Source organism: Choristoneura fumiferana, chromosome 18 (assembly GCF_025370935.1).
Source record: "Choristoneura fumiferana chromosome 18, NRCan_CFum_1, whole genome shotgun sequence".
Lineage (NCBI taxonomy): Eukaryota > Metazoa > Arthropoda > Insecta > Lepidoptera > Tortricidae > Choristoneura > Choristoneura fumiferana.
Genome location: NC_133489.1, coordinates 18,061,864 through 18,085,769, shown reverse-complemented (window position 1 = coordinate 18,085,769; position 23,906 = coordinate 18,061,864). Strand labels below are relative to the sequence as shown.

The following is a 23,906-nucleotide window of genomic DNA, read 5'->3' as shown; positions in this document are numbered from 1 at the left end:
ACTGACAGACAGCGGGACAGGTGAAACTAAATAAAAGCTTGTAAAATATCAAAGACTTAATTAAAGAATTATTAATGTAGGCTCGGGTAACCATTAAAAGAGATTTCTTGACTTCAAGCACTGTATTTTTAAAAAATTAGAATAATTGCACCAAAAATCACCTTGTCGTCCGCCCTCTTAGTTTTTTCTCATCATTCATTCTTTTTATCTCCATTCACTCTCTCTCTCCCATTCTTCCACATCTGTCATTCACGCTATCATTCCGCTCAGTCAGCCAAGTACAGTCCTACATTAATATCGAAGACAAAAAGCCCGTACTATAAACCATTCTTTTCATAAATAATCAATTGTAGGTATACTACTGTAGTCTTAAACATTGAGTCCGTTATCGTCCGAAGCTTACAGCGCTGCATTCGACAGATGGCTAAAACCATAAATCGTTTGTTCGTTGCTACGGAGTCAGGCGTCTCGACTCTCGTTGGTCCTGCGACGTTGATATTGAACAACCCTGAATACCTCTGAACTGGATGCTTTCATGAATAAAAGATATTTGATTGTTAAAGCAAAGTAAAACGCGAGTTATACTGCGCTGATGCACAATGAACAGTGTTTAGAAGATCCTCCATAAAATTGAAGAGCGTTTGCACGACACTTAAAGCAGTTTTTACTCGCATTACATATCTATAGAGTTAGGTCGCAGTCGTTGTAATTCTTTTTTTATTTTAAGGAATAACTTGCGCGTTTTTTAATGCGTTATAATGAGGGCTATCGCGTATGAATTCGCCACTAGAGGCGCTAGTATAGCGTGAGGTCTCCGAATTGTCAAATCTCATAGTTTTTGGGTGAGCTACGCGGGTTTATTTATAATTAGAATAATTTTGTGAATATTTTGCAATATCTGAAATTAATTATGGCAAATAAGCGTTCCGGGGCAATGAATGTCTGTGTTTTGAGACAGTTTTGTCTTTCGGAAACCTTTGTCCTCCCTTTTTTTCGAACAAAACGGGGACTATGCAACACTGTGGCATGCTCGATATTACTTTTTTACTATAGGTACTATAGGTACTTTTACTTTACTATAGGTACCCATGGAAGAATATTTTGTTGATATTGTAGACATTAGACATTTTAGCTGCATTGGTGTACCTACTTCGTAACAACTTCATTGCTCTAAATCTATATGCAGGTGGCAAACCATAGATTTTTGGGGTCCTGGGGTTACATATACTACTTTGATGCCTACCTAAATGAGCAACATTTGCTATTTTGACAAAAACTGTCTTCCTGAAAAAACCTTTATATCATCGTCATCATCATCTCAGCCGTAGGACGTCCACTGTCCGTGCTGTATACATACACCTACCTATATAAATAACCTTTATATAGATACACCTAAATTGGCAGTGTGCACCACTATACACCATGATTCAAGAGTACCTTCTTGTATCTTTTTTTTAATTGTAGCATTATTTGGACTAAGGTCTTTTTAAGGTTTCCACGAGGTTTTAATCATGAAATTCTTTCAATTTTGTCAATTTAAGGGTTGAAATAATCTTCTACAGTTACATTTCAAGTCAAGTTTTCAGGTTTCACTAAACAACACTACATGCAGTAATTTGTCTCTATGCCAAATATCGTCTGCCGCGCTTTGGGAAATTTGCTCTTTCACGCCAATACTCCTCGGTAAAGTTTAACGCACGATAACAAAGGCACAGATGGCGGTGGCGCTATTATCAACATTCAATTGTTTTAAAATAAGCATATCGTTACGTGGACCACAAAGCGCGCAGATTACAGTCATATGACTGCCGATATCTTTCTCGGTCACATGACCCGAACAGCTGGTTGAACTTTCACTGATGTGACTTGGGTTTAAGAGTTTTTAATATTATTGTGTCGTATGTCGTTGGGGTATGAAGGACTATGGACACTGGCAAGATTAGAGAATTGTATATGTCTTGCCAGCTCAGCCAAAATGGAATATGGTGTGTTAGTAATTTTGCCGTTTGGTGTAAGCTAAAAATCTAAATCTAAAAGGTCATGTATTTTAACATTGCGGAAAACGCTACTTACTTACTTCTATTATCATTGAACTTTTTGTACGGTTTGTACTCGTACGCTTGTCCATCAGTCCGTTCTTTTCCTAAAGTATGACTTGAAAGACTTATGTGATGACTTTGATTGAGTTTGGAACTTGGCTGGTTCAACTGATTAACATCTTTATTTTAGGAGAAGGCTGCAAAGGGATTTTTTTATATACCTACTGTACTTCATAGGTTTTTTGGTTCTGCCAGCGCTTTCAGATTTGCTATTATTGCCAAGGCAAATTCATTGCAAAGAACTTGGCAGAAAGTGTTTTTGATTTTTGACAACAAAAGTCGCTCTACAAATAGCTTACATAACAACTAATAAGAAAACCTATTTGAAATTAGGAATTAAATACAGAGCACCTAAATTAATTACTATAGGTAAGAGTACCAACTAAACGTCTTAAGAAGTGTTTATCCCGTTCTGTTCTGTTACAGGAGAATGCTTTCTAAGTTAGACATTAATTTAGTGGCTAATCCCTCACGTTCGCGTAGCTATTTTATTCCGACTTTGCCGTCTTTTCTGTTATGTTTTGGGTTGATCGAATATAATATACGAGAAAGAAATGCCAATTAAGAATTTAATTATTAAAACGTAGTATCTAAAACGGGCTAAGATTGAGCGAGTGTGAACTCGCTGTTCAGACGAGAAACTAAATAATTGTGTATTAAAAATTTACGATTTCTTGTTTATCCTTAACACTCAAATATACGATAATTTTTTTTTAAATATGTTTATTGCTATCAAATTGCTATCTAATAAAACAACAAAATGGTGAACGTAAACATCTATAATTAATATAATAAACAGTGGATCTGTGAGGTATAGACCTGGCGAAATGGCACAATACAATATTTCTTTAAGTTTTCAACGCTCATTCATTTCCGCTATTTAGTAAATTTTCCTTAAAACGTAGATGGCGCCAAAATCCATAGAATTATCAAATCTGCTCACAAAATGTTACAGTCAAGTGTCAAAATATGAACTTATTCAAAGTTTCAAAAATAAGTACCACGGATTCTTATTCGGACGCAATAAGGCCGTAGTAACATATTTTTGAGTTGTTCGAATAGATACTTATTTTTGCACTTGAATGTACATACATTAATTTGATAATGCGACCTTTACCTACATAAAACTATCCGGACATTCGGCTAGACTTACGAAACGATTTTTTGTCAAGCTGAAAGGAGAAATTACGATGCTAAAATTGGCTCCGAAGCCTTAACGTTTCGTGTGCTCTGCCTACCCCATTTGGCACAGGCGTCATGTTTGTGTGTGTGTGTGTGTGTGTGTGCGTGTGAAAGGGGACTTTTAGTATCATACTCGTAAGGTTTAGGGTACGTAACATTAAGGTTAGGTTGTTATCGTGGAGAAGACAAAGTTACCGCATAATGCAGATGAGGTTGCGTAACTGCGGTCATTTTTTTTTCGAAATGTGTTCATGGTTCTTGCATGTCTTACCTATTGCTAAATCCTAAACCGCTTTGTTTTGGATGCCTGGGTAATAAAAAGTGCTTGCCTTAAAGGTACTAAGGTGGCACAGCGTGGCACTGAAACGCTATTCCGAATAATGTTTTCAGGGAAAAACTACGCTTTGATTTTGTCAGAAAACTTTTAAGATCTACATAAAATAATCACCTTTCACTTTTATTACTTTCAGTTTCCCTTCTACTACTTTCCGATCTATTGAAAAAAAAACGCACAACCATTCCTGGTTTTGAAATGTGATTACACTTATTTCAATTAGATAGTTATTATAAAAATTTCATTTGTAGTAAGTACAAAGTTTTTACTTTGTACGTTTAGTCGACTATAATGTGCATAATCATCCATAATACCAAATTTCATGTCAATCCGATTATTAAAATTCAACTTGCAACATATAATCAATTTAGATAAATAATAGCACAAATTTACAGCCTCTTAATTAAATTGATGTTATCACTGGTGTGATATCTAAAGATTATTTATATTTAGATCTAGTGTGCCTACCCTGACACATCCTACGCTTCAGAAAATTAGAGCCCTAATTCAAGTCAATCACTTAACTTTGAGCTATAGTTTTGCTGAAATTCACTAATTACTAAATGTGCTTCCATGGATGTAAAATCAAAAATAGGCCTGTTGCAATATCAAACAAACATAAGACAAATAGGGTGTGTCAAAATGGAAGTGAATCATGCATACATTACGTGTGTACATATAAGGCAGGTTATTGAAGTTCAATAAGCGGGGCTACAACTACTAGCACTGCCTTCAGATATCCTTATCAACTGAAGTACGCCATCAGGCGGAGCTATGGTATGTAACTGTTTATGCTTGCAGTTTTAATTCTCATCAAGATTTTAAACGGAATAGAAAATAAAACAAATTTAAATCAATAATGTTAAATAAATAAATTCTTTCATGAACTAAAATAATTTCCTTGCTCACCCGCGACCTTATGATAGCTAAGCTTATGCAAAATATGCGTGTTCATGCAGTTCCTCCACCTCCACACTGTAAGAACACACACAAATCACACAAACCCATCTATCACCACCACCACACTACACTGACGCGTTTCGAACTCAACCAGAGCTCATCTTCAGAGTGACCCAACCGTACACCATGCTACCAGTTGTTAGACTAACGAACCACAACCACCGTTTTAACTTGTCACTGTAACTCTCCCAGTACCCACATACGTTTTATGAAACAAAACTACCCACAAATTATTAATAAATTTTTTAACCGTCCTTCAAAACTACCTTGATTTTTATTTATTTACTGTCAAGGCATGTTTTATTAACTACCATTGCTGAAATTAGATCCAAGCCGTAGCAAGGGAGATGAAACTAAATTTACCTGCTCATTAATAATAGACCCCATACTGTTGTATCTAATTATCTCCATGCATTCTAAAACATCGAGACGAAACCCCTTGCCACAACAACAACAACACAACAGATACTACAGTATGGGGTCTATTATTAATGAGCAGGTAAATTTAGTTTCATCATAATAGTAAGTATAAGGAAAAATGTGCCTATTAATGTTACTGACAGTTAATTCTGTCTATTTCTGTACAAAATGTCTATATCGGTGGTGTTTAGACTTTAGAACAATGCGTAGCGGTGACTCATTAATTATGTAAGAACGTGAAAGCTAAAGGTCTGTTGTAACAGGACCGCAAATCAATTAATATTCAATAGACGCCTTTATGGTGTGTTAAACAAAGTTATAAATAACATCCTTGCAATTACCTATATACATGACTGACGTGATCAGTAAAATGTATCTATCCAAAATGTATAATCCAATCGTTCTAATTATGATGTATTGTATTGTATTATATGATTCTAATAAAAAAGATTGGGGCTTGCGCAAGGACACGGGGCACTTTTTATCCCGAAAAATTGCATAGGTAGTTCCCACGAAATAGGGAAGTGAAGAGTATAGCGAAATAGGGAATAGTAAAAGAAAACAGATTAAATGTATCAACGAGAGTAAGTTATATTATACTCCATCTTAAGTATTGTTCTTTGAATTGACAAATAGTAATAATGAAACTACAGCAGCTCTTCATCTAACAAATAATTAATTACTCTCTCGTACCCATAGTATTATGTATACAAACTTATGTAAGTAATTATAAATAATGTGATAAATAAAATAGTGACGATAAATTTGGTTAAGTACTAAGTCACGATTCTGGGCCACTTTTTACTTATTACTTAAAAAATTATATATGCGATTCAGTTTGGTAGATTCACTGTATTTGTTATCTATAGTATAGTAACACGTATTTCTTTTAAACAGGGTCGTTTTAAACATTAACAAACCTAAACGCCATTCATTGTTACAACGGTTTGTTAGCATGTAAAAGTAGCTATGACTGACAACTCACCATGCTAAGTGTCTGGTCTTGTTAAACTTTTTCCATATATGTCAGAAACCCCCCCCCCCCATTTCATCATCATCATCTGGTGTTGCAGATGTTTATGGGCGGTGGTGATCTCTTACCATCAGGAGACCCACTTGCTCGTTTGCCATCCAGTCGAATAAAAAAAAAAAAAACAATGTTCCAAAGGTCACTTAGGCTCGTACACAAAGCTATACAAATCTTGATACCTGACGATTGTGGTCTCTACGCAACTAACTCACTCATGGACGTTCGTACATAGGCATGCGTCACCGATCAGTGTTGCCGTTTAATTTTTATAAAATTATCTAGACATGCTGATAAAAGTAGCTAGTTTCCTAAGAATTTGTACCAAGTGTAGCTAAACGTATGGAACACTGATTATAAAAAAGTGGTGGTAAAATATATGAAACGCACGAAAAAGAGACGCTGACGTTCCAAAAGCAGCTAAATCCTACAAGTAATTGACTGTTACGGCAACATTTTATCGTCTATTCGCAAAGTGTTGCCGTAGTCGTTTAGTGAAAAAAATTGTCGGGTATCGATGATTTACGTAGCCTTGTGTGTGTAGGGCCTTACACTTGACTTCATTGTGGACCACAATTGTGTGTGCCTAAAATTAGTTTTTCCTTAAATCAGTTAGCAATCGGAATAGTATTTCGATAGTTTTGTTAATTTTTCTGAAGGTTCCGTACCTCAAAAGGAAATAGGATAACTTCATTGTCCGTCTCTTTGCCTTTATCTTAAGACTCTATGTTCTAGGGAACGCGTAAAGCTATCAAGTTTAAACTTAATGAAACACCCTTAGCACCACAAATGAAAACAAGGGAGTGCCAGTTCAGTGTAGAGTTAAATATTCTAAAATTACCTAAGTTTTGATTAACTATCACTCGTAAACTCGTAAAGCTTACCTATTAAGCTATAATAGTTTACCTTTTCAATTTTTAGTATATTTTGATTGCATGAAATTTGATTATCCTGTGGAATGGCAGCGCCATATTTAAAATTTACTGTCAAGCGGCGCGGCCATTTTGAAAAAATCTTTCTTGACTGCAGTGACCTACGAATTAATTTCGCGAATTCGCGAATTTTATTAAAAATATCACCAAAAAAAAACTACTTTAATTTTATAGATAAGCCTTACAGTGATAGTTTAGCATAAAATGGCATATCTAATTAAATAACAATGAATGACCTTCAATTTCTGTGAACTTTATTATTCATTATCAAATATCTGATAACCAAATTTTTCTCAGTCATGTATTAAATAACTATAATTACAAAATAAAACAATTACCTTAGGAAACACTGACTTATTTCGTAAAATATTAATTATTTACGAAACAAAGCCCTTTATAGTCTTTCAATATCAAATAATAGTATAATACGAGGTTCCAAAATACCAGCGCACGGCAGCGGCCACACAGTGAAACTTGAGTAAACGATAAGAACGAAATTTCTTCCGTAATGTTGCCGCGGCCGTTAATAAATGCCATCCTTGTCTATTTATGAACGCATTCTGCAAGAATAAGCAAGCGAGATATAGGTCTACCAGTTTATATTTGTTAGTGAAATACGTCACCCGCTAACGACCGGGAGCCGGTCGCTTGCCACTCAAGGGTTTTTGACAGCGTGCCGGGAGCCGGTCGTCTGCCAAACAAGGGTGTGCCGGGACCCGTACGCTTGCCACTCCAAGGGTAATATTCGCATTCCACACGTTCCCAAATAAAGTATCTAAATCTACAGACAGGCACACGGACAGTTAGTAATCTAAGGGTTCTTTATTTGCCTTTGGAATAAGAAACCCAAAAATCTATTTTTTCTTCCGGCCTATATGCTACCTTCACGCTTCCATTGCTATTAAAGGGCCATATTCGTAGTAGGTACACGTTTAATGCTGATAGCATAACAACGACTGTACTGTAGTTCTACAATATATACCTACTTGCAATTATTACATAACAATATGGTTACTAGTTGTTGCGAGCGACTTTGTTCGCGAAGAATTCATTTATCGCATGCCCACGGGTATTTCCGGTGATAAAAACTAACCTACACCCTTTTCAGCCTCAAATTATCTCCATACCTTTCTATCTACGCTTGGTTGATTAATTTAAGTGTGAAAGCATAGTGATGCGACTTGGGCCGTTTTTTAACACGCTTTTATTAGGTCGACCTGTGTGTAACTAACTATGTAATGGAATCTAAGGTAACTAATTTAACCATCTTCCAAGGGTCGTAGCGTAATGAAAATTGACACCTGTATGTAGTTCTGATGACAATACAATAATAGGTACTATCGAACTGATCTGATGATGGAGTCGGAAGATATGAACTGGTATTAACACGCTTTTATTAGGTCGACCTGTGTGTAACTAACTATGTAATGGAATCTAAGGTAACTAATTTAACCATCTTCCAAGGGTCGTAGCGTAATGAAAATTGGCAGCTGTATGTAGTTCTGATGACAATACAATAATAGGTACTGTCGAACTGATCTGATGATGGAGCCGGAAGATATGAACTGGTATTAACACGCTTTTATTAGGTCGACCTGTATGTAACAAACTATGTAATGGAATCTAAGGTAACTAATTTAACCATCTTCCAAGGGTCGTAGCGTAATGAAAATTGGCAGCTGTATATAGTTCTGATGACAATACGGTACTGTCGAACTGATCTGATGATGGAGCCGGAAGATATGAACTGGTATTAACACGCTTTTATTAGGTCGACCTGTATGTAACTAACTATGTAATGGAATCTAAGGTAACTAATTTAACCATCTTCCAAGGGTCGTAGCGTAATGAAAATTGGCAGCTGTATATAGTTCTGATGACAATACGGTACTGTCGAACTGATCTGATGATGGAGCCGGAAGATATGAACTGGAACTTCATGATGGAAAATCGTATCATAGCTATTTTGGATTTCTTAGAAATGTCTTGTAATGAACTTTGACCACGATTAGGTTTCAAGGTCCAATTAATGATGAAGCTGGAAGATAGGCACTGGCATTCCATATTGGAATATCGCATCATAGTCGTGTTTGCACTTGTGAGAAAGGCCACGTAATGGACTTTGAACACGATCAGGTTTCAAGGTTATAACAAACCTATTATATATTGAATAGTGTAAATATTTCGTTATCAAAGACCAAAAAGTATAAAATAAATTAATAGTTTAAAAAACACTAGCAAAACACGCTTTTATAAATGCTCTAAAAAACAAAAAATAAATTATGGATCGTTCAAGTTGTCTCTATTTCTGGGCTGAAGTATAAACTATGTGATTTAAATTTAATTATTTGATTGCACCATAACAAATAAACAAATAAACGTAACTGCACATTCGAATTTATAGTATACCTAAGTGAAGATTACATGGTAATTTAGATCGTAATCTAAAAAAAAACCGGGTAGCCTAATGATTTGAGCTACGGCTTCTTAAGCAGAGGATCGTGAGTTTAAACACATAGAATATCACATTGAAGTTGTATCCTACTAACATGACTAAACTATATTTACTTGCACCATGTAGGTAGTTGTTGTAATTTATCAATAATTCTCCGATTGACACCATTTAGGTAGGTCTAGGTCTAGAGGATTTGAGCTCAGCTGCATGTATACCTAATGATGTCAAACGTCATATAAATTTACACCTTTATATGCCAACCACCGCCGGCAAACCAGACTTCGCATTTTAATACAACTTAAACGCAGTTTCATCATAATCACGTGGCTTAATAACAATGTCTTTGAAACCCAGTTCATCTAAAGTCATGTGACTTTACGAAGTATCAAAAACCAGTCTGCATGATCCATGTCGTGGAAGGTTTTGGTACGAGTCGAAGAGTCTACCTTTACGGTTACAAAATCGAGGCAATGTACTGGGTCTATAAACAACATTTACATAAACCACGCACGCAATGTTTGCACAATTGGCTCAAACATTTGATTCGAATGTAATGAATTTACTTGGTTATATAATTAGGTGGAAAAGTTCAATTGTATTTTATCAGTACTTGGCAATGGTATATTTTAATTGTGCTGTGATATTAACAGAGGAATTTATACCTTACTACAAATACACGCATCTGTGTTTATAGACTTAAAAAGAGTGCAAATAAGATTTTGTTAGAAAAAACAGTTTAATTAACCGATAGCATAATATCCCCGTCGTCCAGCGTCTCCTATAAGTGTGTTCACACTCTTTCCACCTTAGGAACTTAATTAAAAATGCCATAGTTTGGAAGTATGTTTGCCCGTTTGTTGTTATTACTATTTCACGCTAAAACGGTCGGGAGAATTCAAGTGAAATTCGATACGTACGTAGATAGCTGGAAATTAAAATTGAGTAGAGGACTTTCTTTTACAATGAAGTCCAGTAAGGAAGGATTATTCAAAAATTTGACCTCTAAACAGCTGAAATAAGAGATGAAATGATGGCACAATAGCTTCACCGATAAGGATGAACCATTTCCATTTATTCCTGCGCGAAATAAACGAAAAAAAAACTCGTCATAATTCATCTTCACAATTTGAAGACCAATAATGGTGTGCGAACTGGCATTAAGGATAATAAGGATAACTATTATGTTCACTTTATTTCGTTACTGCTACCTCCCCTAAAGTTGTATATAACTTACAATAATGCGATCCATTCATTTGTGATTTCAAAGGATTCCGGTTTCTTTGTGCCACTTCCTGTGTCAGCTAGCCCCTATGAGTAACTTTTCTTTTGAAAAAATACTCCTTGTTACCTTTATCTGCTTTATTTCTGTTTAACTCATTGTTCACAGCAAATTAATTGGAAACCTTCCAAAAAAACTGCTCAAATTTCCAAAGTTGTACATCTTCTTTACCCATTTATGTAGTACATTATGTACTCCTAAATACTAGTGCTTCACTGAATGTAGCCTTGTCTAAAGGGGCAGCACTAATAAGTCGAATCTTGGGCTCGTTGCGCTCATTAGTTGCGAATATCCTACGTACTTCACCACTTCATCTAACCGAATAACATTTAAAATTGAAATCAAAATCACGTTTTTTTCAAATGCATTTCAAGAATATAAAGGTAGTGTGAGACTAAATATTTTAATAAATTCAATTAAACAAAATTAAATCAAACAATAAAACAAAATAAGAATTAAACTAAACACTGTCATTAAAATAACAAAATACTGATTAAAAATACTTACAGTTTACAGTTTTAATTAAATATTGCTAAATAATGTATTGAAGCAGGCGTTAGCTTGCTAAATTCGTTTCATAAATGAATTGGACAAAGATAAAAACAATATTATGTTTTAGTAAAGTTAAAATTCTATGCTAAGCCTATATCTTCAAGTTACGGGATCAAAATACATTCCATAAGAAGACCAAATTGTGCAATGGACAAATTCCGTCGAAAAGAGAAACAAAAGAGGGCGGAGAAACAACCTAAATGAAACAAGTTTAAAGAAAAATACCGAAAGCATTCCGATGGTAAACATGCGGACCCTTTAAGCTGGCCTCTTAAGGGCGTCCACTCCGTAAATGTAGCATCCATTTTATCGGAACTGACACTCGCCACTCACCAGCCCCACTCGAGTTGGGCACGATTGCAATTTCAAATTTGTGGGAAGATCAAGCAAACGAAAACCTTATTAAGTCCAATTGAGCCGGCTCAGTGACTAGATTGTGTTACAAGTAGTTATAACCGTAAATGGTTTCGTTAATTATTTAAGTATTCTACTTTATAGTTCGGATAAAATCAAGATGAATCTTGAAGTTTCTTTAACAAAGAAGTTTGATTTTATGATGTTTTAGAACTAATTTTAGCAATGGATTATTTTAAATTAATCTGCTGATTAAGGTTATTGAAGATAACCGAAAAGCCGGATGGCCAAGTGGTTAGAGAACCTGACTACGAAGCTTAAGGTCCCGGGTTCGAATCCCGGCCGGGCCAGATATTTGTATGAATAATACGAATATTTGTTCTCGGGTCTTGGATGTTTATTATGTATTTAAGTATGTATTTATCCGTTGCCTAGTGTCCATAGTACAAGATTTGCTTAGTTTAGCACTAGGTCAAGTGGTGTCAAGTGTCCCATGATATTTATTTATTTATTTAATTGAAAAAGTTATTCTGCTAACAGGTAGAAATAAAACGAGTAATTTTCAGAAAGTATTATTAATTTTCTATTTTACTACTTTAGGACTTCATGACCGCATTGTTTTTTTTTTCTATCCCAAATAATAATGTTTAGATAGAATAGCTCTATCTCGCAGCTTTGCTTCTATGGAAAAATAAATAAAAAAATGCCAAGCTTTATATTCCGTGGGCATATCGCAAAATTCCTTCTTAGTGCACCTCTATGAAATTTCAAGCCATATCTGCCAAATGTTGAGTCTCTGGCAGGCAGATAGCCTCGTTTCTTTTTTAAGGGTATAGATTACACCAGTTTATTAGTCTAGCTATCAACACGTTTGCAAAACTAACACTCATACATGCTCCTTGGTAGCTCGCCAAATTTGTAGCAGCCTCAGGCAGATGTTTTACCGTTGGGAACCTTTTCTGATCTGGCTTAGTGCCAGAAGAGTTATCATTGACCTACACTCTCTATCAACAGGTTATGAGCCTTTAAGACCATCCAAGTTTTTATTAGGGTAAATTAGATGATACCTACCGCGACAAAGATCTCAATGAACGTGGACGATCTTATATTGTCAAATCATTATTATTTTTATTAGCTTTATATCATCAGTGCTTTACCTAATCTCAAGATTAAACAAAAACCAAGAACGAAGGATACAACCAGCAACATTCACGGCGAACTGTAAAAAATAATATTAAATAATAATGTCATACGACACTCGACACCAACTGACCTAGTCCCAAACTAAACAAAATTTGCAGGTACTGCAGCATAATTCTGCTGCATGTAATCTAACCTTCTTTTTGAAATTGAGTGTTAACCTATTTTTGCTTATACGTTTTGGTCGTTTAGTTGCGTTTCACTTCTTGATTTTTTTTAAAGGTTTGAATTGGTATCCTGGAAACGTGGAACAGAGGACGCAAAAATTTGGTTTGTCAAATGTGTTTTCCCGTGGATGATTTTTGGCAATAGTGCCTTGGATTAATATTTTGGTTTAATATTCCTGGGATTTCTTTTATGTGACAATTATAATGGTGTTCTAAAGTGTTAATTATTATAACCTGGCGAATTGATTGTTTCTCCAACTGCTGCGAGCTGATGGCTCGTAGTCGCCTCCCTTTTATTAAAAGCCGGATCTGTTTTTGCCAGTTTCGGGTAAGTTTTTTCTGTTTTGTAGCGAATTTAGGTTTTGTTAGGGCTCATGGTTTGAATGAATTCTTAGTCTCTTTTATCTTTTCAGCTCCCACCTTACGGTGTGGATTTTTGTGGACATCGTACTGCGCTCCGCACACGATTGTGGGCATAATTTGTCATCGCTTCGGTGTCGGGATTGTTGCCTGCATCCAGTGACAGGGGAACCGCTCCACACCAACAACAAAGACCACGTGAAGATTGTCACAAACTTTTGGAGTTTCTTACCAAAAACTTTATTTTTTGGCTTATAACGGCGAACTATTTTAAAATTTCAGTAGTATCACATTTTTTTTAAAAGTATTCTATGTTTTTCTAACTTGTCGCTTCAGTTTTATATCGTAGTCTTAAGCAAACACGTTCGGAACTCTTTTCTACTGTTAATAGAATTTTATGCGCATAAGATCCTACTCTACTTGGTGTAGTATCGCGAATTATTTTGTAATTTCGAAAACTACTTGCATAGTTTATTTGCCCATTCCATATATATTTTGTACTATATTTTTCAAAATTCTAAAAGCCCACGAAGGCCTCCATGATTTCGGTAATCTTTTGGCAAAACAATATGACGACCCGTTAATACTACTCTGTTATTTCATCGGCTGATTTTTTTTACATTAAATCTTTATTAATCATATCTCAAAATTATACGTTTCATTTATAGTGCATTGCACATAAGTGTTGTGTTGTGGGGCTTGCCCGAGGTTCATTGAATTTTGGGTAAGCTTCGCTACAAAATTGGCGCCCGAATAAAAAGGTAAATTATTTTATCGTTAAATTTATAAATTGTTTGAATTTTATTTTCTTTATGTCGTAGGGGATGGCAGTCGCATTCGACTGCGCTTTCGCTTATTGATTCTGCTTATTTTACAGATTAATATTAAAAGGGTATGTTTTTACTCCCCCACCTGTGATAGTTTTAGTACTGCAAGTCCACCCTTGATCTTGGTTCGCTTTCACGCTCAACTAGGTACGTTCGAAGTTCTACGCTACACACGCAGTCCAATTGAATATACTCTGTATTGTAATCAAGTGATAAGAATACTGTATAATTGTTCACATTTATGCGTTTTATTCAGTCCTAAACTTTTTAATCCTGTATTGTTCATTTAGTAGGTTACAATTCCGCTTATTTAAAACTGTAGTTACGTAGTATTTTCTGTTTTATTTTACTATTTGGCGGTTGTATTAGTTACTGGATTTCTGCTGTTTGTTAATTATGGAAGGGGATAGTGCTGTTGAATCCATTCACGAAACACCTAATCTGGCTTCTCCAATCCTTCAACCGAGACGGCGCATTCTAAATCCTGAAGCTGGTGAACAATTCCACGACTCAATTATGGGGGAACCTACGCCACCACATTTCGTCACGCGTACTATGGTGAAGGAGGAGTCTTTGACGAAATGGGGAATAAAGTTCTCAGGTAATACTTGTGTTCGCGATTTTTTCTTTCGGATTGAAGAAGAATCTGAGGCTCGCGGTGCTCCTACCTCGTACATCGTGCGTCGCTTTCACGAATTACTTAGCGATACAGCTCTTAAATATTTCCGATCTATCAAGCATCCAGCTTTGAGTTATGAAAGCCTTAAGTCAGCCTTTTTGAAGACGTTCGACGTTGTTGACTTTGACTTCAAGGTGGAACGTGAATTACGTAGTTTGAAGCAGAGGGGAAACCAGTCTATGCGAGACTTCATCATTGAGGCGAGAGATCTGAATTCAAAGCTTCTTTCACCAATTAGTGAAGACGGTCTTTTCCTTATCGTAAAGTATGGGATACATCCTCGCTATTTTCCTTGTTTGGCAACAAATTTGATAGATGATTTAGATTCTTTATTACAGATTGCCGGGAACTTTGAAACTTTCCAGCCTCAAGCTAGTTCTTCAAAACACGTTGCACCTGTGCAGATACAACAATCTCCTCCTTTGTGCTTGAAATGCAGTGATGCCGGACACCAGTATCGCGCGTGTCCAAAATATCCCGGACCCATTTGCTTCCGTTGCAAGCGTGAGGGAGTGATCACTCGTGACTGTGCTGCTTGTAATCCGTCTTCCCAAAAAAACTAATAACTGGTGTGCGGTCTAGCCCAACCGTATCACCCGTTGTTATTACTGATTCTGAAGATAACCGTTTGTTTGTCGAGATTTATATTGCAGGCGTGCGTGTTAAGGCATTGTTAGATTCTGGAGCTCAAACTTCTTTAGTTGATGTTTCGCTTTTGGCTGATTTAGGTATCACTTTTTGCACGAAGATTCGTCCGTCTGTGGTTTCAGCGGATAATTCTCCGATTGAGATACTGGGTGGCGCAGACCTTCCCATTCATTTTAATGGATCGATTGTGTTCCATTCATGTCTGGTTGGTAGGAATTTACCAACTTTATTCATTTTAGGGATCGAATTTTGGAATAAATTTGGTCTTACGTCCGTATTAAGTAGAGCTTTTGAACAGGAATTTTCTGGTGATTTGTTCATTCCGCGGCCGGTTACAGTCAGTCATTCCCAAACTGTTAACGAGGTTCGTTTCATTCAACCACGATGTACTTTGTCATCTGAACAAGAATCTCAACTGCAAACCGTGATCGATGAGTTCAAGGAGATATCTTCGGATGTTAAGGGATTAGGATGTACCACCTGGCTTTCTCATAAGATAGAAACAGTTGGATCACCGATTCGACAACGCGCTTATCCTACGTCACCTGTTAAACTCAAATTACTCAATGAAGAGATTGATAAAATGTTAGAGATGGGAGTTATTCGTCCGTCCCATTCGCCGTGGGCTAGTCCAGTGGTCATGGTAACCAAGAAGGATGGTTCCGTGAGATTTTGTGTAGACAGTAGGAAATTAAACGCTGTAACTGTACGTGACTCGTATCCCTTACCCCGCATTCAGGAAATTCTGGATAATTTACGCGGAGCGAAATATTTGACTTCCTTAGATTTTAGAAGTGCCTTTTGGCAGATTCCCTTGGCGGATCGTTCCAGTTGCGAAAAGACGGCTTTTATAGTTCCGCAACGCGGTTTATTCGAGTTCGTGCGCATGCCCTTTGGGCTGACCAACGCCGCATCCGAAATGCAAAGGCTGACTGATAAAATCGTTAATTTTGAATTTACTCCAGAATCTGAGGACTTCGTATTCGGCTATGTAGACGATCTGATCCTGGTTTCTCGTGACTTCCAGAGTCATCTCCGCTTGTTACGTAAAGTATTAGAAAGGCTTACTCAAGCTGGTCTCACAGTTAACTTGAAAAAGTGCGAATTTTGTAAACCAGAGCTCAGATATCTTGGTTATATAGTAAATGAGAATGGTCTACAAACCGACCCCAAGAAGCTAGAATCTATCAGGGATTATCCGACCCCAACTTCTGCCAAATCACTTCGTGCGTTTATAGGAATGTGCTCATATTATAGGCGCTTCGTCAATAATTTTTCATCGATAATTGCTCCTATGACTGCTCTTTTAGGGAAGAAAAAAGGTCGTGATATCATCGATTGGAATGAGGCTGCTTCTGCTGCGTTTATCAACCTCAAAAAGGCTCTGATGGATTCGCCCGTTATGGCATGTCCCGATTTCACTAAGCCTTTTATTCTTCAATGCGACGCTTCGTCAGTTGGTCTTGGCTCAGTACTAGCACAGTCGTTAGATGGCGTTGAACATCCAATTGCGTATTATTCACGTCTCTTCACAAAGTCTGAGCGCAATTATAGCACAACTGAGCGTGAACTTCTCGCTGTTTTAGAATCTATTAAACATTTCCGTGGATATCTCGATGGTATGAAATTTACCATTGTGACCGACCATATAGCGTTGAAGTGGTTACTTACCCTTGATAACCCCACTGGGCGACTAGCACGTTGGGCAACCCTTATATCTCAATATAACTTCGAAGTTCAACACAAACCGGGTACTTTGAATGTCGTTCCGGACGCTTTGTCTCGTCAGCACATTAATCTTATTTCATTTGATCAAGGGCCGGACTCTACTTCAGATCAATGGTATAGAAAAATTTATCGCGGTGTTTTAGAAACTCCTCAAATGTTTCAAGCTTACAGTATAAATGATGGTGTTCTTGTACGCAGGATGCCTGTCGATAATCCTTTAAGACCTAATCAGTGGCGTATTGTTTTGCCTACTGAGAAGACAGCAGATGCGATCAACGAGTTACATGATTCGTTCCCTAATATCCATCCCGGTGTGATGAAGACCTATCTCAAGGCTAGGGAATTATATTACTGGCCTAATATGTTTCGAGATATTTCATCAGTTATTTCTGGTTGTGCTGTTTGTAAAGCTTACAAGATTGCGAATACCCAGCCACGCGGTCAGATGTTATATCCAAGGCAAGTTTCCGCTCCTATGGATTTACTATCGATCGACCTTATCGGCCCACTCCCTGTTGCATTCTATGGCTATCGTTATATCCTTTCTATGGTCGATGTCTTTTCAAAGTTTGTTTGGTTAGTCCCCTTGAAAAGATTCGACGCTGCCTCAATTTCTTCGGCGTTAGAATCAGAGGTTTTCCTGCGTTACGGTAGGCCTGCTCACGTTTTATGCGATAACGCCAGTGTTTTTCAGAGTGTTGCTTTCAGGAGATTTTTGGCATCATACGGTATACCCGAACCTTGCTTCACACCATATTATAGTCCAAACGCAAGCGTTGTTGAACGTTACAATCAATCCGTGGTAGTGGCGTTAAGTATCTTGGTCGATAACGATCGCCGTTCTTGGGCTAGATGTCTTCCTAAGGTCGCCTTATATCTCAACTCTTGTATCAATTTAGCTACAGGGTATACGCCTAATTTCCTAATATACGGACGTGAAGTCGATATGGTTAACCCACGTTCAAACGTTCAGACTAGAGACTCAAGTTTAGTTGACAGTCGGGACGAACGTGCAACTAATCTAATGACTCTACGTGAGATTTACGCTAAAGTTGAAGACGCTCTCGTTTTAGGATTTCAGCGCAATGCCAGACGTTATAATTCGCGTAGGAATTCTATTAGATTAAATGTTGGCGATATTGTATGGCGGAGAAATTTCTCTCGTTCAAATCCAGATACCCATGGTGGTGGTAAATTCGCTCCACGATTTATATGTTGTCGTGTTTCAAACGTTATTTCCCCACAGGTTTACGAATTATCGGATATGGACTCGCCCTGTATTGGGAGGTATCACATCAAGGATATCTTGAAATAATTCGAACTACCTCTGCGGTTTTCTAAATTGGCCTTTTCTAAATTCTAATTTGGCATTCTATCTGCCCTGTTGTTTTAGCGGGTTCAATTCGGTTAGTTTCTCCCTGACATACATTTTTCTTAGGTTATTATAATGTCGTTTTATAAAATTTTGTAACAGTGTTGGTGCATTTTGGGTACTATGATTCAGGTATATTATTCTCCCCTTAGATCTGTGAACACCCTTTGTACGTTTCAGTTTTTTTAATTTATATCTACTTTATATCTTTATGTATGTTTGTGTGTTCATCAGTTGTGTCCAATATATGCAACTTACATTTTCTTTGATCTAGGCGTAAAAAAGGATACACCCAATTACGGCCCTGCACTGTTCTACGCCGATGGGCTGGCGTAGTTCAATTGTTTTTGTGGTCGAAACAAATTTATTAATTTTTAAAAATTTCGAACGTAGTTTCCGTGTTCCCCTATCGTTTTAGCAAGGTGTCTAGAGCCTAGGTGTTTGGGTGTACATAGTAGTTTGTAAACTTATTCTATCGCTGTTTGACTTTTCGTCGAGTTTCAGTGAATCTAGACCTTGTTGTATTATAGTTTGTTATTTAATTATTGATTCTGTCTGATAATTATTGTCTGTGTTAGGTTTGTTGTCTTGTGAGTTAGCTTTTAGTGTTGTAAAAAAGGTTTTTAGCTGGGGGTATAGTTGTGGGGACAATCAACGGTTAGGCAGTGGGTCGTAAAGCTGCTCTAATCAGTGATTAGTTCTACACTGGTGTATAGTTTTTAGGTAGGTTTCTTTTAGGTTTAGTCTTGGTTTCTGTTGACACCAAATAGGATTAGTGGACTCTTTCGGGTTGTATATTAGCGGTTGCTATATTAGTGAATAAGTTAGTTTTTCGTTTGGCTAAGGTAGTCTCAGTGTTATCGTGGTTTCTGTTTGTCTTTCACATTAGGGTTGTCACCTAGTCGTTTTAAGTTTCGTCGTACTTGGTTTAGGGTTTACTTATCGTTTGTACGGTAGGGTAGTATTAGGGTTGTCGTCGTTCTTGTTTTGTTGTTTTAGTTTTTATTTAATGCTTCAAATTTTAGCTTTAGGCGTTAATTTCGGTATGGTGGTTTTCGGTTAGAATTATTATACAGTCTGATTCTTTTGGTTGGTTTAAAGTTTTTTATTTTAGTAGGGGGATAACTGCAGCATAATTCTGCTGCATGTAATCTAACCTTCTTTTTGAAATTGAGTGTTAACCTATTTTTGCTTATACGTTTTGGTCGTTTAGTTGCGGTTCACTTCTTGATTTTTTTTAAAGGTTTGAATTGGTATCCTGGAAACGTGGAACAGAGGACGCGAAAATTTGGTTTGTCAAATGTGTTTTCCCGTGGATGATTTTGGCAATAGTGCCTTGGATTAATATTTTGGTTAATATTCCTGGATTTCTTTTATGTGACAATTATAATGGTGTTCTAAAGTGTTAATTATTATAACCTGGCGAATTGATTGTTTCTCCAACTGCTGCGAGCTGGTGGCTCGTAGTCGCCTCCCTTTTATTAAAAGCCGGATCTGTTTTGCCAGTTTCGGGTAAGTTTTTTCTGTTTTGTAGCGAATTTAGGTTTTGTAGGGCTCATGGTTTGAATGAATTCTTAGTCTCTTTTATCTTTTCAGCTCCCACCTTACGGTGTGGATTTTGTGGACATCGTACTGCGCTCCGCACACGATTGTGGGCATAATTTGTCATCGCTTCGGTGTCGGGATTGTTGCCTGCATCCAGTGACAGGGGAACCGCTCCACACCAACAACAAAGACCACGTGAAGATTGTCACAAACTTTTGGAGTTTCTTACAAAAAACTTTATTTTTTTGGCTTATAACGGCGAACTATTTTAAATTTCAGTAGTTTCACATTTTTTTTAAAAGTATTCTATGTTTTTCTAACTTTTCGCTTCAGTTTTATATCGTAGTCTTAAGCAAACACGTTCGGAACTCTTTTCTACTGTTAATAGAATTTTATGCGCATAAGATCCTACTTGGTGTTGGTCTAAAGTATCGCGAATTATTTAGTAATTTCGAAAACTACTTGCATAGTTTATTTGCCCATTCCATATATATTTTGTACTATATTTTTCAAAATTCTAAAAGCCCACGAAGGCCTCCATGATTTCGGTAATCTTTTGGCAAAACAATATGACAACCCGTTAATACTACTCTGTTATTTCATCGGCTGATTTTTTTTACATTAAATCTTTATTAATCATATCTCAAAATTATACGTTTCATTTATAGTGCATTGCACATAAGTGTTGTGTTGTGGGGCTTGCCCGAGGTTCATTGAATTTCGGGTAAGCTTTGCTACAGTACGCATTCTTATTTGGGTTTACGTTGGATTGACCTACGGCCATTCACTACGTAGATAGATGAATCCAGGCTCACACGATTTCAGTTTTTTTAATTTATTGCGAAATGCGGCAGATTTACAGAATGTTTTAACGCACAAAGTTATTTTTTTGGTCTCTTTAACGTTCAAAACAATGTACACCATATATGTATAAGTAGGTTTTTTCTTCATTCATGTTATATCATATAGATTACTGTCGTAAAAGCTATCTTTTATTTTCTCGCAAAAATTAGAAATAATTTGCAATACCAAAATTGACATGTTGCTTCATTAATCTTAAATAAAAATTGAAAATTACATAAAAATAGATTAAACAAAATTATTATGGCTTACCCTTTCCCTGATCTCTGGCCATTCGAAATAATTGGTGCCAACTGCAATTTGTTAGCTGAAGAACTTTCCAGAAGGACAGTAGCTGAATGGCCTATCAGTGTATGGGACGGAGCAACCAGTGAAGCGAGGCCGCTTGAGCCCGACGGCTTCCCTAGAGTAAGCAGCTCAACTGTCAGTGGTTGAAGTCCTTTGTCTTTGTCCAGGAGTTCGTAAGGTGATACGAAGTAGGTGAGGCGCATTGCGTGTCCTGAAAATATGAGAGATAAAATTATAAAAGGATCTTGGCCAGAACCACCCAGCCATGAACTGATTTCGAATTGAGAAGATTATGAACTAAAATCTCCCTACTTCGTGACCACTAAGCAACAAGCAAGTAAGTTAAGTAATAAGGAATTAATAGCAAGCAAACCAATAGCAAGATAATTAAATTAACAAATATGAAAAAAAAACTTGTAAAAAAAGGATCCTAAGAATACTAAGTCGAAATGGTACAGTCCAGGAACCTGAATGGCATACCAGGGTGGGACTTTTGTATAATCAATTTCGGTATGATATCTTTGGCAGATGCATGGAAGGTCAGCCAGTATGGCATCAGTGGCACAAAGGTTCCATCCTGCTACGCGATTCAGTTTCTTTGACTGTAATCAGGAAATGTAGCTAGCTAGTGCACTGTGCTACAGAACTGTAAATGCTAAATGCTAAGGTATAGAGGTTATATTCTGTTGAAATATAAAGAGATATTTTGGAACTGACCTCCCCGGCGTTTCTGTAGGAAGCCAATAGGGCTCTTATGCACCTGCGCCCATGGATCTTTGATGAAGCTCTGTAGTTGCCGAAGAGTACACATGTCCTCTTCTAAGCTCTGAAGTGCGCTGAAGGCTTTACACTTTACCTATAAACAGTAAATAAAAATATATTATAAGGCGACTGTATGTAATTAATTTGAAAATATTGGATTTTACAACATTTTAAAAATAATAATAGTACAAAATGAACTTAGAAAACCAAAACCTCACTGCCTTCATAAAACTTAATGTAAACTAAAAAGAAAAAGCAAGTCTAGAACTATTTAATAACTTAAAGTTTAATAGTTGGGGCCGATTAAAGGGAATTTTTGAGCAATTGCTGTTCCAGCCGAGACTAATATAAAGCTTTTCTCAAAAATGATGAATAATTCTGAAATAGACTAAACTTTTTCTCAAAATATATCATAACATTTAATTTTATTCCAATTATTTTTCTTATGCTCTCCCGCCTTTTTTCATTAAAAATAAACTGCAGCTGTATTTTTCCACCGAAAACATCACAAGCTGTTTCAGACCCAATAAAAAAAGTCCGAAGTGCCAACAAAATATCTGATACCGCCCTTTAGATTTGGCTGTATACAACTTGAGCCAACATTTCCATGGCCTTTTTAACATTTTGAAAAAGTTGTGACTGATTGCAAAGCGCTAATTTATTATTGTCGGGCTAGCGCGCCTGCAATCTTTTTAACTTTTTAATTTTTCGCTGACCATAAACTATGCACTTAACTTTCTGATATGTAAAGAATAATGGCAACTTTTATGGACATTTTTGAGAAAATGTTGTTTGCTACGTAAACAAAGGCTTACTTTTTTCTCTGCATTCAGTTGGTATACAGCAGTAAGGCCTTCCAATTGAGCTGTGAAGTCTGCAAAGTCTCCTCGGGATATACATGCTACAAGCTCTTCACAGCTTTGTTGCTCAATCTAAAACAATAAAATACAAAGCTTTAATATGTTATTTTAACTTCTTGACCTCAATAATAACTTTTTTTTACAGATTCAGTACTTAAATCCTAGAAGTCACCAGTTTTGTTATTGAAGAAATTCTTCTTCATAAAGTACTTATTGTTGCCTGAGCCTTAGTCTGTGAGGATGTAAAAAAATTCATGATATTAATGAGGGCTAAACAATATCAAGCTATCTAAATCGGTTAAGCAGGTTAAGCATGAAATGGTAACAGAACAGACAGTTACTTTGGCATTTACAATAGTAGTATGGATGAGAGCACTCACAATGGTAAGAGTCATTTCTAGTGTAATGTCTCAGACCTGAAGCCATATAGTTTTAAAACACTTGGAATTACATTTGCTGTAATCATTTTTTTACTGTCAAATGTTATATGATGAATGAGATATCATGTACATCAAACAATATAGTTCCAGGTCCTAGGTTTTCTTCTATAACAAAGGGGTTTCGCTGTCTTGTCGCTACAAGAAAATGTACAGTACAAAACAATGATTCAGAAGTAAATTAATGATACCTATACCTTTAGGAGTTATACTTCAAATTCATAATTACATGCCATACTAACTAATATGCTCATTTACTGTAATTTCTATAGTAATTTTATATGTATTAGGTGAGTCAGTTAATGATAGAGGCACACTTACACACAGGCACACTTTTTTGTACACTTAATTAATGTGTCATAGTCATAGCAGTGACATATATGCCCTACCTGGTGTTTAAGACTTTTTATAATTTTAATGGTTAATACACGCAGCACTATCTAGTATCTTGAAGTGAAGACATTAATTTCCTCTTTGCAACAAAGGCAATCCACAACAGAAACATTTTTCAGATACTTTTAGCTTGTGACTGACATTTGATTGAAATAAAAAAATAACTGGGCCACACTACATAGTTT

At 36.5% G+C, this 23,906-nt stretch overlaps 2 protein-coding genes across 5 annotated transcripts in view; one reads left to right on the top strand and one right to left on the bottom strand.

The window, feature by feature from the left end:
* Nucleotides 1-23,906, top strand: part of kcc (solute carrier family 12 member kcc) — a 414,959-nt gene that overhangs the window by 29,311 nt on the left and 361,742 nt on the right. The gene's annotated exons all lie outside the window — the stretch shown is intronic.
* Nucleotides 21,151-23,286, bottom strand: LOC141438395 (mediator of RNA polymerase II transcription subunit 1-like). Its single transcript, XM_074102256.1, has 4 exons — nt 23,272-23,286; nt 22,847-22,963; nt 21,987-22,125; nt 21,151-21,480 (listed from the first exon to the last, which is right to left on the bottom strand). Exons 1-4 carry the CDS (start codon nt 23,284-23,286, stop codon nt 21,230-21,232), a joined length of 522 nt encoding a protein of 173 aa, XP_073958357.1. The 3' UTR covers nt 21,151-21,229.

What these genes read in the sequence shown, in the direction of transcription:
- LOC141438395 (XM_074102256.1), bottom strand. An exon ending in AACTGAATGCAGAGAAAAAA is followed by an intron (nt 22,126 to 22,846) that starts GTAAGCCTTTGT and finishes TACTGTTTATAG; the next exon opens with GTAAAGTGTAAAGCCTTCAG. An exon ending in CCTACAGAAACGCCGGGGAG is followed by an intron (nt 21,481 to 21,986) that starts GTCAGTTCCAAA and finishes TCATATTTTCAG; the next exon opens with GACACGCAATGCGCCTCACC.